General features: G+C 40.9%; 2 protein-coding genes across 5 annotated transcripts in view; both read left to right on the forward strand.

Moving 5' to 3' along the window:
• Positions 1–18,447, forward strand: part of LOC119557187 — a 49,026-nt gene that overhangs the window by 23,025 nt on the left and 7,554 nt on the right. For all 4 annotated transcript variants that reach the window (XM_037869833.1, XM_037869834.1, XM_037869835.1 and 1 more), the window contains 5 exons: positions 8,265–8,462; positions 8,557–8,677; positions 11,035–11,182; positions 14,961–15,382; positions 16,054–16,290. In XM_037869833.1, coding sequence (XP_037725761.1) covers positions 8,265–8,462; positions 8,557–8,677; positions 11,035–11,182; positions 14,961–15,382; positions 16,054–16,290 — 1,126 coding nt within the window. The remainder of the gene's footprint in view (positions 1–8,264; positions 8,463–8,556; positions 8,678–11,034; positions 11,183–14,960; positions 15,383–16,053; positions 16,291–18,447) is intronic.
• Positions 2,145–2,438, forward strand: LOC119558284. Its single transcript, XM_037871660.1, has one exon. The coding sequence runs from the start codon at positions 2,145–2,147 to the stop codon at positions 2,436–2,438; it is 294 nt and encodes a 97-aa protein (XP_037727588.1).

An 18,447-nucleotide genomic window follows, 5' to 3' on the forward strand; every position in this document is an offset into this window, starting at 1 on the left:
TGTTTTATATATTATTCAAGTATTTAGAATTTCTCTATTTCAACTAAAAATGTTTTTCTGCCCAAGAAGAGTAATTAAGGTAGATACAAACATATTTACAAAATCCTTAAAGAAGTTAAAGAATTTAAATTGCTACTTTATTTAAAGTATTTGGGGACAAAACGTTGTTTCATCCCGTATACAAGTAGTCCTAGTTTATTTACTTCAACACTAAAGTTTTCTCTGCCAGGCAGGACTAATTAAGGTAATTGCTTTTACCGTGAAACCTCGGAATTCAGGGAAAGCGACTCAACAAAGATAAGTGAAAATAATTGGTGGACTTTAACAAAAGTTGTACTTTTTTTGCCTCGTAATATTTACATTTGTGCAAATTCATACCCAGAAAGCCTCAACTGCTGCCGCAGAAGTGGCGGGGAAAACCAGGGAGGGGGATGGGGAGACCTACATTTCTTTTCAATAGGCCACAGGATAAACAAGTGGGCGGTTGAGGGCCAGGAGTCCAAGTGGGCGGGGCTGGAGGACAGGAGGACAGGAGGCAGCAGACAGCTGACTGATTAAGGCGCAATTGGAAGCTGTCTCAGCTGACTCAGCTGCTGATGATGATGGGTTTTGGCCCAGTTGCCGCAAAGTACTCGTACAAAAATCCCCCAAAGCCACACACACACATTCACTTCCTGCTCGAATCCACTTCCCAATTCCCAGCCCTAGGCTCAGAACTCATTAAATTACAATAAAATAATATCACAAGGCAAAAAATAGGGAGCCGACCCACCGGAAACGCACATAAATCTCGTCATAAGAACATCCAGCCAAGGAGAGAAATTCCGGGAAAACTTCGCAAACATCCATTTGAGCTTGAGAGCCACGCAAACACGAAGTGATTTAATAATTCACATTTATTCGCATTTTACCATATATTAATTCACTTGGTCCTGTAACTTTTTAATTTTAATTTTGTTTGAAATGTTTCTTATTTCATGTTTAGTTGATGGCGAATTTAACAAACAATTAAATTACATTTGTGGGATTCTTTGCCACGCTGAGTAAATGTTTCTCAACTACGGTTGGCTTGCAGAATATATCATAATTAAATAAACGGAAAACCTCAAATAAACGTGTCTCATTAATTCTTTTTTTCCCTTCATTGTGCCAATGTGTAAATAAATGTCTATATAAATATTGAACAATAGAGCAAATTAATAACGGAAACTGAATTAAAAATTGTGTAAAAAACCGCAAATAAAATAAATATTATAAAAGTAAATTATTAAATTAAAACGTGATACTTACTGACAGCCCCTTGATTCGTAATTAAGCGGTTTTAAGCTAAGGTAAACACACAAATTTTATAAATATATGTAAGGCTGTAGGTACATGCTGTACATTTTATGTGTAAAACAAATACCTGAAATACTTCGACTGTCCAAGTGTCCTGTATATTTTGGTTAACTTGCCCATAAAGGGCAGATCAAAGCTCCACCTTCCTGATCCCCAATGATCCTTAACCCCTGCATGCCAAAGTTCTGCAAACTGAGAAGATATCACGAAAAGCCACCCGCTCTGCAAATATTCAAAAACAAACGAAATAAAATCAGCATTTAACATTTGTGTACAGAGGCAAACAAGCGAATAGAGCGACATGAATGGCAAAAAGAACCCAACACTTTCCATTCTATGACGCATTAAAATAAAAACTCGTAAAAAGTAAAATGGCATAAAACTCGGAAAAAACGGCAGGCTGCATCAATAGACAACAAAATACAAAAGGGGCCTGAGTAAACAAACAAAGCAAACAAGGAAAACGAACAGATAAATACCTATAAATCTGGAAAAAACACTAAAACGCGGCCATAAAAAACCCAAAGCGGGCTTAAACCGAAATCAAATGAAATTAAGCGAAATGTACAGGTGAAATTGTGCACACTCACACGCGTATGTACCTAAATAGATATTTATAACCCCCCCCCACCCCATATATACCACATAATATGTATACCCAATTTGGCATTTTGGCGGCGTACATAGCACACATGTGTATAACCCAAACTTTCTGTCATTTTCTTCACCTCCATCTGTCCATCTGTCTGACAAACGCTGCTCACGGATGACGATGATAATGACGATGATATACTGATGATACACTGATGATATTTTATTGCCCCCCCCACCAATGTCCGAACAGCAGTAGCATCAACATCATCCACATTCACATTAAAACCGACCAAAAGCACCGACAGGGACGCTTCACCCAGTTTAAGGACCTCCTACCACTAGGGGGCCAGAGCTCAAGCTCGACGCCACCGAGCTCCAGCTCGAATCGGAATCAGACCCTACCATCCACGTCGTCGTCGCTGGGCAGCCCCAATCTGAGCTTCCACAGCGAGGAGCTGCTCCTGGATTTGGAGACCGGCGAGGAGTTCCATGAGCCGTACAGGTAGTTCGTCTTGGTCCTTTTCGGGGTCCTTCAGTTCAAACAGTACACCACCCCGAGAAACAGAACCCGCAACAGAAACAGAAACAGAAACAAAATCAGAAACACAACAAAGACACAAGACACCCCCAAAAACATTTGTTGCCCGGTCCACTCGGGCGCATACTTAATGTCCTGCTAAACAGCAAGGATCTCAATAAAGGCGAAAACAATAAAAACAGCGAGCAGAATACTTAGCTGACAGGAGGATGTTGCACTGGCAAAAAAGGTCCGTGTAAAACTCTTCAAAATTTTTAAAAATCAATTTCGATATCAACAATAAATTTCGGCAAGTCAAAGTTAAAACTATAACTATCATATAATTAAAACTAAAATATATATATTACCGTACATAAATATTCCGATAGTTCCCTTTGCAAGGGTATTATAATATTTAAAATAAGAATAAATTACAATAATTACTGTATGGCTTATAATATTTTATTAGGAACTTATTTATTAGGTATTTATTATTTAAGGTATTAATATATAAGCTAGCCATATTAATTAGCATAAGCTTGCAGAATTTACAGAGGAAAATGGAAAAGCGGATGTTTTTGCAGCGCAAATTCAATTTAATTTACATCTATATTTAGGCAATGATTTATTTAAACATTAAGGCTGAAAATTGGATAGAAATGCACCTTTATTTTAATCCATTGAAATCCATCTTTATTTGTTCACTTAAATATTTATTTGACATGAGTTATAATATCACAATTACATCCATTCTTTTTATTACAGAAAATTAATCAATCAATCAATTTGATATTGTTTTTCTTGCTGCAGTTTAATTACGTTTCTGCCTTTCCTGCCATGCAGCAAAAACTGAGCCAGAATGCTGTGACCGGCATGTTTAATAATAACATGTTTTAAATACCGCGCCCCCAATATATCCACTTCCGTTGGGAAATACTCCAGGCTTGGTCCGCTCAAGGATTCGAGGACCTAATTGAAGTTCCATCGAAATGAGAGTGAATAGAACTCGCCGCCAAAGCACACTTGATATCCATAAAACAACACGGCAGTCGAGAAATCAAAGTAAAACTTGAGATTTGGGGATACCAAACAGCCGTACTCGATACTTGAGCACGCGAACCACCTTTGTCGCGTTGAGAGATTGGGATTAGAATTCGAAATGGGGAAAAGTGAATTAAGTGCCAGTGGCCACAGGCAGCCATTATTATTATTCCAAGCCAAATTTAATTTCGATTCCGGTGAAAATGAAGTAATTCCGATGTTTGGACCAGGTGGCTAGCAATTATCGAGCTTGTAGGCATTTCATGAATCGGCAATCTGACATTTTTATTGCTATTGCACAAGTTTTCCTGTTTGAAGCACTTGACAGCTACGTTGTCCAAGATATTTTCATGCTTTAGGGCGTATTGCATTCCTAATCCGCAGAAAATTGTATGAATGTTGGGATCCAAGGCGAAATAGAAATTTTTGAAAAATTTTTAAAGGACTTCAAATTGAGTTAAATATAAATATAGTTCTAAAAGTGCTTGGTACTTATTATTCTTTAGAAGCTTAAATGGGCTTATTAATTTGGAAGGGCTAAGAGGAAGTACTTTTTTCTTGGTGTTCCCACTTGAGTTTGGCATCACTTAATTACTTAAAACCCAACCACTCCTCTTGTGCAAATGTTCTTTTGCTTATTTATTATAAGGAGGCAATGCATTTTCCCCTCTGATTTAATTACTTACTTCACCGCTTGCCCAATCCTTGTAAATGCTAGTCAAAGGTGGCTGAAAATTGTGAACAATAGTGCATGTTTTGAGTGTTTAGGCAGGATGTGCGGATTGGAATGTGCCCGTTTGGCATTTGACACTTCCTTGGCGGCTTACCGCCCCATCAATCACGTGGACATGCGGCAAATTAATTAATTAACGCCCAGCAGCAGCTGATGAAATGCGTCTGAATAATGTATTCGCGGCTGGATTCCCTCGAAATCGAAATCGAACTGAGTTAAATTGAATTGAATTGAGTTGAGTTGACAAGTGTATGAATCGAATTAGCGACTCGGTTGTCCATTTCCATTTAGATGGTCCGCGGATCCTGGGATCCTGGTGTTGTGAGGGGTCAGTTGGTAACATGGCAATGCAATTAAAGGATGAAATGGCATGATTCCCTGCCTTTGGCCCTGGTCATCTGCACTCGACCTTGGCCCTGGTTGACATTCTCATTCGCTGATTCAATTTGCTTTTTTCCCCACTGCGATTTCCGCATCCTGCATCCTGCATCCTGAAATATTCTTGACGCATCGACATTGACATTGAAATTGGCCTTGGCCTTGGGCCGTTAATTGCATTAGAATGGAACCAGGTAGTGTGGCTGGGTTTTTTCCCAACACCATCATCGATCAACCGCTGTCATACTTAGCCTTTGGATTAACTGGAGGCCGTTCCCTCATTTCAAGTTTGTGCCAATAAAGCAAAATTTATAGCTGTCACTTCCTCGTGTCTTCACCTGCTGTCGAGTATTAGTTTTAAATAGAAATACTTGTGCAGACATAATGGATCCTCCGATGAAAGGGCAGCCAGTTTGCATCCAATTGCCGTAATCCTTAAGCGGATTTAAATCTCATATGAAATGCGAAATAAAAGTTTGCCCTAATCCGGCTTAATATTTTTTTGTATTCGCTGCAAACGGAAATTAACTACGAAATATTTGCAGACAACTTAAGCAACTTGTTGCTTGGCTTCATTTCGTTCAATTAAATAAATCGACTTATTTATTGCTATCTTACTGTCATTGCCATTTCGTTGATGCTGTTACCTGGCTTTTAACAACATTTTCGTTTAAATTCAAGAGGCAGCTAGACAGGTCTTTAATGTACGAAGTGCATTTTGATGGAAACTTATCCCTTATCATGATATCACATTTAATTGGATGCAAAATACAAGCACAACGAGCTAGAAAAGCAGTAATGTGATTGAAACCATAATTTCCACTGCAGTTTTTAATTAATTCTAAACAACCAGCTACCGCAACGCAGATAATTCTGGAAATAATAATAGAGAAACTTAATATCGACGGGCCGGAACCCTGTTGCAAAAAGTTTGTAAACTCTGTATTCAAATTTGAATTTAATTAGGACTTTTGCCGTCATACAGAACCGTATTTTCGGTTTTGCCAATAGCATAAACAACGGCTTGCTCTGCAGCAGACAAAGAAGCCCCATTATGGAAAAACACAAATAGAGATTCCGGTTGCATCGGCATCTCGAATTGCAGTTTTAGTCAGGACCATCCACCGCCAACTCCACCCCTTTTCCAACCAAAAACTGACAGATTTGGCTGGGAATTTAGAATTATTCGGCCTGCGAGCCATGCTAAATGAATCTGCAGCAGCGAGGCTGCCAAATGCCGCAGGGCCATGTAAACGGAAACTTTCACCACTTTCTCCGCCCCACGTTTTTTCCACCTCTACCAGAGCGGGGGGAAAGACGGTTCCTCATTAAATTTTAACTATGCGCTAAGCTGGGAAAAAGCGCGGTCTTTCAAGCCAGCTCATGTAGCCAGTCAGCTCAGCACTTGAGCCATTGTTGCAGCAAACAAAAATTGTTTTTCCATCTTGTTTTTCCCCGCCCACGGGGCCAATGACGTAAATTTCAGCCGTCAGATGGACTCCAAAGGATTCCTTTAGGTGCTACGGTAGCAAGATATTAAAGTACAGATGTTAAAGTAATGAGACATGGGTATTTTTCTACCCTGAAGGCAAAACTTGTTTGCCAAAAACCAAATAAACTTTCAAGCGATCGAAAAACTACAAGTATTAAAATATAAATATCTATGAATGTGAAAATCAAAAGAGAAAACCTTAAAATTAGACTCACAAAGACGTAATTTTTCGTTTGAATTTAGTGGCCAAAAGGTTTTCCTGCAATTCTGAATAGAATATTTGTTGCACAACTTTCACAAAATGTTCCTTTGGCACTTTTTGGGCAAAGCTGGAGCAAAAATGTTCACACGAAACAAAGAGAAAATAAATTTGCAAACGCTTTGAGGGCAAATGATGAAAATGAAACTAATTAAAACACTTAGCTCGAAGAGCTGTGGGCCATTTGGCATGTGACTGTCTCTGGCAGGACCTCTTTTGGGCCACCCTGCTTAATGGGCCACCCACCTCACTTGCATTCGCAACGTGGCCTCGTGTCATTATTTCGCTCGGCAATTTTTAATTGCACATTTCTTGGCCCCAGCATTTCGGTTGCTAAGCTAGAACTGAGGTACCAAAATGGGAAAAGCAACTGCGAATGGAAATGGAAATGGAAATGTTGGCGGCAATGCGAATAAAGGCGCTCTGATTGCAGATGCAGCACCTGCTAATTGCCCACCTGTCACTTGCACCCACCTCGAAATGCACTTGCAACAAAATCTACTCCAAGGGCATTAGCTCAACAAAAAAGGTGGAAAAGTAACTTTAATATCTGAAGACTTACATTAAATTACAAATCAGGGTTGGTAAACGATTAGAAGCACAATCGATTCTATCGATAGTATTACAATTTAGCAAATATCGATAATTTGAGAATTTTTCATTTTCTCCAAAAACATGGTGTAAGCCCTTATGAAAAATGCGAAAATTGGTTTTTAAAATAATTTTTTTTAAGTCAGAAAGAGGAATGACAAGCCCCGTTAAGCTCATACTTAAATTTCCCATTCATTGGCACTCAAACCTGAAAATCTTACTTGATATTTAATTTTTTCAAAAAAACATGATGTAAACCCTTATGAAAAATGCGAAAATTGGTCCAAAGCTGTACTTCAATACTTGTTGATTGAAACCCATAACAGGTTATCATTTCATGTGAATACTGCAGACATAAATAACTAAGAACGATTTTAATTTGATTTAAACACTCTGTTAAGTTCGGAAAATTATTATTTTACCCCTACCATGAACGAATTTTTCCAAATTTTTCGCACTGTGCTTTCCGGGACCCAAAAGTCGAGCGTGCGGGTGGCTGGCTCAAATGTTGCCAAACCGCAGTTTCAGCCAGCTTGGTCTGACTTGCGGTCAAGTAGCAGCTTGGCTGTCATCCCAGGCGAAAGGATGGCAGGATCGAGAAAGGAGCTGGCCCTACGCACATGTAGCGTTAATTTGCCAGATCGACTGCATTGTAGTTTCGGCCACAAAGCCTGCGGAAGGGATATTAAATTTCTGAGCCCATTAGCCACCGACTGCCGTGTTAAGAGCAGCATGTTGCGGTCATCCAAATTGGGTTCCCATTGCATTTCCATTTTGATTAATGTGGCTTGAACTGCACGCCTGAGCAATTGGTTGGTGGTACATACACAATCAAATATACATACATTATACAATAATCTCGCCATTTGAGTAGTAATTAGTTTGTATGAATAAGTTAATTTGATTGGCTAGTAGGCACTTCATTACGCATTTAATTAAGGTATGTTAATTGCCCTTTAAATAATTTTTGAGTAGTTAGGGTCTGCAAGAATGCATTTTACATCTTGAACACTTCATGCTCATTATACCCACGCCAACACTTCATTGAAAATCGAAACTTAATCTTTATTTACCACAACTAGTATTTTGTAGCTTGCAAAATAACAAGAATCATAAAAATACTCTTGGACTTTCGTATTTAACCTTATTGTTGGCACTATTGATATTATTATAATACCTACATTCAAACGTCTAAACAAATGGAAGTTTTAATGTAGGTACTTATACAAAATTGAATGATTCCCAGTGAATCAAGCTGCTTTTTAGTTGAAGCCTCACTGAAAGCGCAGTTCTAACGATGGTATATTTCCATTTCGATCAGGTCCACTCATAGGGATGAGTTTGGCACGCAGCGCGTTTATAAGAAGACCTCGCCGAACTGCGTGCTGACCCTATATCTACCGACTCGCGAGATAACGCTCACCGGGAACAATCCGTCCGTCTTGCGGGGCATTGTCTTTGTGGATCCCAAGGCCATCCAGGGATATCGCGTATACGCCCAGTTGACGCTGACCTTCCGGTGAGTCTGGTGCAGCGGTTACTTCAAGATTGGATGCTGACCATGCTGACTCCTCCCAACTCATCGTAATCCCCCATTTAAACCGTCCTTATAGATACGGCCGCGAGGACGAGGAGGTGATGGGTCTGCGATTCTGCAACGAGGCCATCATGTCGCTGCACCAGATTTGGCCACGTCTCGAGGAGCCCACCCCGGAGTCCCTCAGTCCATTGCAGGTAATCACTGAAATTGAAATTATGCACTTTTGGGGGACTTGGGGACACTTCCTTTCAAATATGACGCGCCCTTGATTGACAGCTGTTGGGGGGGATTGGGGTAGGAGCTGACCAACTTTGGCATTAACAATTGATGGCGTTGCGGAAACTCTCTGATTCCCACCATCCTGCGAATCCAGCTCCATCAATCCGCCAAGGGAATCGCGGCTCGCTACTCTGGACCATAAATAATTGGACAATTTGCTGGGACTTGCATCGCGTGGCCCTTTTGGGGAGTCGATGAAATTTCAACCGATTTTTTGGTTGGCTTTTCCGTACCAATTTCGGCACAGAAGAAGTAGAGATTAGTTCGGCTAGAAGCCAAGGCAATACGGGCATTGTGATAAGAAAATAAAATCGGTATAACCAGTTTCAAAGTAAGTTCGAAGGACTTGAATTATGTTTCAAAAGTTAACGAACTAAGCTTTTTTATATCGACATCTTTTAAGCTGATTTTCAAAGGTGCTCGTAAAGTCTTTAAAATTAAGCTTGATTCCTTATGCATACTTAAGTAGACTGGATTTGAAGCACATAACTCTGGTTTATTTTTATCCATTTTACTTTGCGTGTATGGTAATGTTTAACCGTCTTCATGACGAACTGTTTCAATGACTTTGCTTCAACCTGGAGATCCACTTCAGTATCAAGATGAACCCGAACCTGAACCCCTGGATCCGGGTCACTTGGTTTTTTATGAGCAGCACGCCGAACTCGTGCTTAGATGTTTAAATGTTTAAATGTTTGGATATTTGGATGTTTAGATGCTTGTACATTTGGATGCTCGGATGCTGACATCTCACGTGCGCCCTTCGATGTTTGTACACCCCCCAACAACGTACATATGTGTACACATATCCGTGTATAAAGTATACCAAGTGATGGGAGCCGTTGTTCTTCGGAACCGAAATGGGAAATGGGAATGGGTATATGGGTATTTGGGTATCCACCTGCCTTCTGGCCGTTCGGTGCACTTAAACCAATTGAAAATCAATTTCATTTAACTAAAAGCCAAACAAATGTTTGCGTTGCCTCTCCAAATCTCCAAATTCTTTTCTGCATTGTTTCTAGACCCTGGCCGAAGGACGAGGGGAGTGGAAAGGGGTCTGCGTCTGACCGAAAACTTTTGAAATTCAACTTTTCGCATTTTTTATTAAATTTGACATGGAATAATCTAGTTTTTTTTTTTGTTGCCATCCCGTTTTTGGTTAGCCAATGGGTTTTTCCCTCCACTTCTTTATAAACTCGACTGGCAGACGATCCGGATTCGTTAAGGGTGCTCATCGCCAGAAACTCACACACAGGCACTCGCATAATTAAATAAATTTGATTTTAATAACTTGCCGAACGACAGGAGCCGGCAAAGATACAGAAAAGCTGGCCAAAAATAGGCCTCAACAAACAGATCCAGAAAAAGAGGAGAAGGGACTTGTATAGATTGAATAGTACACTCAAAGAAATACGAAATAACCAGAGTGCTTTGAAATTTACAATAATTTTAAAAGGACTATTAGATCCAAATCGATTTAAAATAGAAATGTTCTTTCTATCAAAAATACATTTTTAATCTATTTAATCAAAATTTTTCGATGAGCATTAGTTCTTTGGTACTACTATTTAATATATTCTTGCTTGTTAAATTTTTTTTTTCTGAGTGTGGAATAAATAAATGTTTGCTGTATCTGGCCGGAGTCAAGTTTTGATAGATTTGCAAACGATTAACTTTAATTTGATGCGAGTATTTAATACGTTTTCATAAAATCCATGTTAAGTGGAGCTTTCTCATGCAGCAATAAAAATGCTTGTGCTTGTAGTTACTTACTTCCTTGAATGCTCACTTGCGTCTTAAAGGATAAGCCACCTGATAATATTATTGTGGTTTGGTTTTTGCGGTAGAATTCAGGACAAGAAAAGTCCAAAGGACATTCCTGCCGTTGTCCGGACAACCTAAGAAGACACGCGCAGGCGATTATACCTTGAAATAAATTTGTTTTCATGTAAGTATACATTTGGGTGAACCACAAATGTGTGCGAAAATAAGTGGGGTTTTAAAAACATTAAATAACTTTATGTGGCGTTTGTTATGAAACAAAAGAAAGTAGGTTCAATAAATTAAATAATCCAGTCGGCTACCAACAAAGGTCCACTCTAATGTTTATACAAACATACTTATAGATGTGCCCTAAGTAAATGCAAATGAAATGCTGGCTGAAAACAAAGGAGCAGCGTAGTATTTTAGCTTAGTTAAATGAACAAACACATTCCATTCCTGATAATTCAGCTTCAACCTGGAACTCCACCATTTGTTTTCACCATTTCAGGAGGCCCTGATGAAACGCCTGGGAGACGGCGCCCATCCCTTCACCCTATCGCTATCCTCCTACGCCCCACCCAGTGTCCAGTTGGTTCCGGCCAAGCGATACTACGGAGCTCCGATCGGCACCAGCTACGATGTCCGCTGCTTCATCGGTGAGTCCTGCGACCCCCGAACAAATGGGGGTTTTCCCAGGGGGAATTGGAAATAGGAGTCAGGGAAAGTCAGGCAGAAGGGCTTTAACTAAGAAGGAACTTCTTTGTAGAACTTTTACTTTACGGTCTAAAAGGGTAATTTATCTTTATTTTGCTAGAAATATAATTAAATTTTATAAGACCAGGTTTATATTAGGACTTTACTTTTATAGCAATAGTGTGGATTGGGTTTTGCTTGATTTTTAGAGTGACCTTAGGTGAATTGAGTAAAATAAGGCTTAAAGGTTATATGGCAATATGCAAACTTTTAGCATATCTTTTCACACGTATGTTATGATTAAATATAATTAGGTAACCATAAACTTTTTAAATAAATCCAATGAGTGGTTTTCGAAAGGTTAGGGTATTATGACACTTGCTGCATTGTCGTCTTACTTATTGGATTTATTTAAAAAAGTATAACCAACCCAGCTAAAAAGCATCTTTTGAATTTGACATAGATCCAATTAGTTAGCCTGAAATCAGCAAAGTGTCATTTATACCATAAGCAAGTGTTATAGGGCTCTACCTGGGTCACCTTAAATAGACAAAGATTTCCATTATGGGACAGTCTGGAGCGGAATGCCTTGGGACTGGGTCACAGACAGACATCGGGACTTCAACCGAAGCACTCACCCGCATTGCTGGCATCCCCCACAAAAAAAAAAAAAAAAAAAAAAAAAACAACACCTGACCACCTGACACCAACCCAGTCAAACCCATCGAATCGCCATCAAAGATCCAGACACCGTCGCCAACTGAAGCCCAGTTGCGACTTGGATTGTAACAATCAAGTCGATTTCCACCGTTCAATTATATGTGTATAAATATCCATCTATCCCCCAGCGGACACGCCCCCTTCAATCTTCTTTCATCGAATCAATCGCTGACGTCAGCACGGGGGGAATTTGTGATTGATTTTCGTAACGATTCGTTCGGGTTTTATTTTTGTTTGTCACTTTTGTTTTCTCTTCTTTTTTTTCGAGGGGGTGTTCTTAAAGTGGACAATTCCAGTGAATGCAAAAGGGCGAGAGAGAAAATGTTTTTTTTAATTTTATACGCCCTTGTGCATTAAATTTAAAACAATAAAATAAATCAACTCGGTGGAAATGCTGCCAAACTGAATATATTTTAAGGTCAATACAAATGAGTTGAAGTAAAACATTTAAACTTCGGACCAACAAGGGGTAGCATAAAATCAATATTAAATGCCTTTGGCTCGGATTCAGATTCGAGATTCCGATTCAGATTGAGTTTAATATCCAGATTGAGATACTGTTGATATTATTTAAGTCGCTCCGTGGCGCCCGCGGCCTTAAGAAAATATGTCCGTGATTCTGTATATTTTCTTTGCCATACCATGCGCCATGCGCCATGCAAAATATCCAGCTTAATGAAACCGTGTGACTTGGCCATCGCCGAGGGACAAGGCGAGAATCGCCCCAGATTCCCAACCCCATCGCCCATCCCAGCCCCATCGCCATCCTTGTACCCATCCTACAATTCCAATCCCCCCTGCCCAACGCCTCTGTCTCGGGGCACTCGTGAAGTTGTTGGAGCTAGCAGGCAAAGCTCAACTGCGGTAGCTCTGGGCAACCTACACAGGAAACAGGACGCAGGGACGCAGGGACACAGGGGTCCGGCAATCCTGGGCCTGGGATGGACAGCTCCTGCTGCCGCATGATGCCTCTGAGCCCGGAGCCCCTGAGCTGCGGTGCTGCTGTGCTGCTGTGCTCCTCCATAATTACACAATATCAGCCGTTGGCTGGACCCGTATCCAGTATCCCCTATTCTCCGCATTGCCAGCAGTTCAAAGGTTAAAGACAACGGATGCGGTGCATTTCATAACTAACAATGAGCAACTCGGAAATATATGCACTGGATGGCAGAGCAAAGCGCATCGGAACAGTTGGCTCAATTGTTTGGTCAAGAACGGCGATTGTATTGAACAATACTCAGGCATTGCATATTTAACTTGGGCGCTTACTACATAATGGGTGAAATTAAATATCTAATTAGTATGAAATGGTTCAGTAATTAGGAAACAAGGTTTATTTACACATTTCGCATTGAAGCCTAAGCTGAAAATTATTGCAGATTATAGCTTATAGATTTTACAGGACAACAAAATTAGCCTGTGGGTAAATTTAAAACTGACATTTTATAATCGGATATTTAACTTTATTGATATGACATATAGAAAGAAAATAATAGAATTTATAAAAGCTAAAAAATATGACCCATTTGAAAGTGAAATTTCATGACACTGCATTTTATAACACATATATTATTTGATATATTATATATTTTTTTATTACATTTTGGAAAAAATCAACAAATTAATAAATCGAGGGAACAAAGGGGTGTGGGATCACAGTTGAAAACAAAGTTGAATGCGGAACGCGGGTTATCAAACGCACTGAGGTGGACCAAAAGCACTCACACTCACACACATACACATACTCGTATAACTTAAACCCCATTCATGATCGCACGCCCCTCATCCCGTATCGTTCGTATCGCCCCCCTTCCAATCCCATAGAGCATCTGAGCGACGACGAGCCCACTTGAGCAGAAGCCAAGATCAAGCGCCCCAATCCGCTGGCCAGGTGGGTCTTTAGGCTCTGCTGCCGCGGATGCTGTGCCTGTATGTGCACGGCCCCCGACCAAGGTATATCTGATTGGCACTAATCTGATTGATCTGATATCTGAGTGTGAATGTGGAATGTGGACGTCGAGGTCCGGACTCGAATTCAATTTCGAGTTCGAGTCGGATCCGATCGGATCGGCCACGCTATCGGTGTCGTTATCCTGTTGCTGCTCGTGATCGTGCTCCTAACCATTTCCATTTCCGTTTCTGTATCCCCGTACCGTTCCGTTCCGTTTCAATCCGTTTCGTTTTGCAGTTTCTTGGTGTTGTGGCTTGCTCTATCTCTCTCTCTCTCTCTCTCTGTCTCTCTCTCTCTGTGTGTCTCTCTATGTCTGTCTCTCTGTTTTGTACTTGTCCCTGTCAGTGTTGGAAAACACCTAGTAATGCAAACACAAAAAGGTATAATAAAATAAATTAAATATCCAACACTGGAAATATATAAAATGCAATGTATTTTACCTAGGCTAACAAAATGACATTCGAAATTCCATATATCGAACTTCCAGCTTCATATTATGGAACTTCGACTGAAGTGCCTTTCCCAACACTGGTGCCTGTCTCTTCTGTCGCCTCCACCTGTTCCTTTCCGTTGTTGTGCTCGATCTCTATTGGTGTTCCTATAGCTCATCTGTTTCCCCTTCCAATTTGCATCTCTCCATCTTTTCATCACCACATTCGCCATCACTACCTCTACCCTAAACATGTACCTGTTTCTTTTCCGCCATTTCTGTGTTCTTCACCTCCATATGTTTCATGTTCAATGTGTTTGCTATCCGTTCAAGTGGCCGCCTGCCTGCCTGAGGTAAAAAAAAAAAGCCAATCAAAATAAAACTCATGATCACTTGCCATTCGGACGATCGACGGACCAGGACTGGCACAAAATTACAAAACACCACCAAAATTAAAGGACATTTCGACTAGAAAGTCCTTGCACCAATTGAAAAGCTTAGCAAGCGTCGGCGGCGGCAACGACAGCGGCAAGCGAATTTTTCTTTTTTTTTATTAATACAAAAATTTTAATAATACTAATATCACCCCGTCCTTATTCTATGTTTTCCCCCCAATTCCCACAAAAAAATAATCTTGCAGCGGACAAAACGGATGAGAAGTTCCATCGACGGGCCTCCGTGAAGATGGGCGTAAGGGTGATCTATCGCACGGATGTCTTTCATCAGCACTTGGCTCCCGAGCAGTTTGCCGCCTATGCCGGTCGACAACAGGGCGCCCAATCGCCCCCGGCCAGTGCCACGCCCCCCTCGGGCGGGGAAGGAGGTGGCGAGCAGCAGCCGCAGCCGAGCACATCCCATCAATCACAAGCGCAGTATCAATCGCAATCGCAGCCGTCAAGCGGATCCAAGCACAAGTCCAAGTCGGAGCGGGGCGACTCCTTTCCCAAGCTTCGTCTCTCGCCAAAATCCTTTCGATTCAGCGGTCGCTTCGGGCGCAGCAAGAGCGAGATCGAGAAGTGCCCCAATGATCCGTTCCACAACTACAGCAAGTCCTTCCAGGAGGTGAGTTCCAAAGCCCCAGATTTAGGATACCCATCGGGGTTTTCAAGAAACCCGATATTATAAGTGGGACATTTTCTAGGAAGTCTTAACCGAAATGTATCAAGATGAAGGATTTAAAAATCATTTATAAAGGTGTCTAAAAGTATGCAGTAAAATTAGCAATGTCGTTTTTCGGCAGAAATGTTTGGATTACAAATTTTGTTGCATACTTTTAGACACCCAGGCCACACAATAGGAAGTCGAAAAGTGTGCAGTGAAAAGTGATATTAAAGCCAAATGATAACATACAAAATGTAAAAAATATAGAGACATTTTTGGGCCACTTTAAAGCATATTACACTAAATATTCGGAAGAAAAACTAGACGTACAACAAAATTTTGGTATCGTTTTACCGGGAAATATTCGTGAACAATTTTCTAAGAAGTCTTAACATAAATGTATTTATTCAGGGGATTGATTTTCAAAGACTGCCATTCAATGAAAATAAGAGTAAGTTATTCAAGACCTAGGATTTTAAATTATATTTGTTACATTCTTTTTCCCAAAAATAATTTTGTGGTTACATCAACAAAATTTTTAGGCCACTTTAGAACACTTCACATAAAGCTATGCCAAAGTGTTGTGTTGTTTTGATGGGAAGCACTTATATTCGATTTTTCACGATTTCCAGCACTGTGACAGCATGTTGCCGCCGCACACTGGTGCCGGGGTCACCGGAGGCATCGGGGGCGTCAGCGTGGGACCCTGTGGCGGTCCCCAAGGGTCCGTGGACAAGCCCTTCCTGCTGCACGATGGAAGGGTCGGCTTGAGGGCCAGTTTGGACAAGGGCTGGTACACCCACGGCGAGGACGTCAATGTGACCGTTAATATACGCAACGACAGCCGCAAGACGGTCCGCAAAGTGCGGGTAAGTTTCTGTGGCATTTCCCCAGACTTTCGATTCAATCGCAGTTCACAAGCCCCAGCCCCCCGAAGTTATGCAGGCCATCATTAAAAATCGCATAACGCATACGCAACGTGATGCTGCCGGGTGAAAAAACCATGGATACTTTTGTGGGGAATACTCGTATGTGCGGTTGCTGTGGAAAAACCCTAAGTGCCTGCAGAACAATTTGATTGGCAGTCTCGAATTTAGTTTCAATTCAAGACAATATACCAAGTATTAAATATCAAATATCATTTACAAAAGACCAAATGAAAGATATAATCTTTAGGAAGGCAGTTGAGCGCTTAGCATAAGATTCAATTTACAATGTGCTCATCTATTTAGTCAGTGATTGGCTTTTGTTTAAAGGATTAAATCCGTATAAGGAACTGACCGGTCGGCGCCACTGCATCCATCCATATTCATCCTCAACTTTTGTCCTGGCCTGCACACACCGGGGTACATAATCAGCATTGGCACTCCGTCTATGCAAACAGGGCGGGTCGGGATCAGGAATAGGCACTGGGATTTCATACCCATTAGTCGATGGTTGTACCCAACACTAAGGAAATCTGATTTTATGATGCTTTGTTCGGTGGAAGGTATAATACAATTGAATAGAATTAACGAATTAAAATACAGAGAGAAATTGAAGAGTTTTCATTACATACAATGGCATTGCTTAATACAATTTAATTGTACATCATATTTTCATCATTTTTGTATTAACATATTAGTTCTTTAATATGAGGGGTGCCAAAGAACTTACAAAAGTTTTGAAATCATTTTAAATGTCACTTTTGGTGTCTAAAAGTACGCAGTTGCATACTTTCAGACACCTAATATTTCATTTAAATGTAATTCCAGAACCCCAGTGATTTATATGGCACCCCTGATATTTAGAATTTTAAGCAGGTGTATTGTAGTCGAGAGAGACAGGACCAAAACATTCTTTGCGAATGATTTTGTGTTGAAAGGGTTGCCTCTATGAAAACCTAGTTATGACAGTTAATCAAACGCCCACCAGAGGGCAGAGACTCGAGTTAAGCTGATTGTGGCCTGCCCGGCACCGCCCATCTATGAACAATGAGTTTCGATGGCAAATGGATAACGATGAGGATGGATTTGCAGTTTTGAGTTACCCGAGAAGGAGCTTCAGAGCATCTGGGGGGCCATTGTCTTTGTTTTGGTCCCTTGCCAGTGCCACTGTCGCATTCCACAGACCAAGTACCAATTTAATGAAATAAATACCAATTACCAAAGATAATTTTCGAATTTCTGCATGTCGGGGCAATCGGATTCAATTAGTGGCCAAACAATAGGTGTGACTAACAATAGAAGGCTTAAGAGGCAATTTGGGCAGACGGAGTCTTAAAGGCGGACGTTTAAGAGCTTATGTAATTTCTATATTTTTAGTGGCTATCCATTGGCTATGAGCTCAAATTGTTCTAGTTCTTATGCAGACTATCTTATCGCAAAAGAATCGTACCTTGGGTTTTATTCATTTATCCCAACATCGCGTGCTAATCGCGATGGGGTAATGGAAAGATTACGTATACGCACCAGGTGACGGCTCAAATGAAGGGGATGACAGACAGCTGGGCGGACAGGGCGACAAGTCGAAAGGATCCCTTGGGTCTGGGGACAGCCAGAACAGCCAGTTGATTCCTTAAGCACACCCACTCACGAACATATGCAAATTGCGCTTAGCCGAATGAAATTGTCAAGCGAAGAGACTTTAGCTTTCCCCCCAAATTCTGTGTAAAAGGACCTTGGCAAAGTGAAAGGCTGGCAAAAGACGCAGTTAAAGTGAAAATTGTGTTTATACATTTTATGGGCTTTATTTTTCACCCCCTTTTTTTCCCGCTCATGGGCTTCTCGGCTTGGGTTTTTATTGTGCCCCGAAGGCCTTTCTATGTGAGCCGCACACACACCTTTATTGGAGGTTCTGGGTTCTTTGGCATTCATAGAGCCTCCATGTCGTCACAACAGTCACCATCCCCCCTCTCCAGTATGCTGTATTTAACGGGAAATGGAACGCGCAAAAGTGTGCTACAGTTTTACATTGTGCCGGGCTATGTCTAATCCTGGTCCAACCCACCTTTATCGCACGGTTATGGGCCATCGTTAACCCGCAGT

The sequence above is a fragment of the Drosophila subpulchrella genome, chromosome X, assembly GCF_014743375.2.
Source record: "Drosophila subpulchrella strain 33 F10 #4 breed RU33 chromosome X, RU_Dsub_v1.1 Primary Assembly, whole genome shotgun sequence".
Taxonomy (NCBI): Eukaryota; Metazoa; Arthropoda; class Insecta; order Diptera; family Drosophilidae; genus Drosophila; species Drosophila subpulchrella.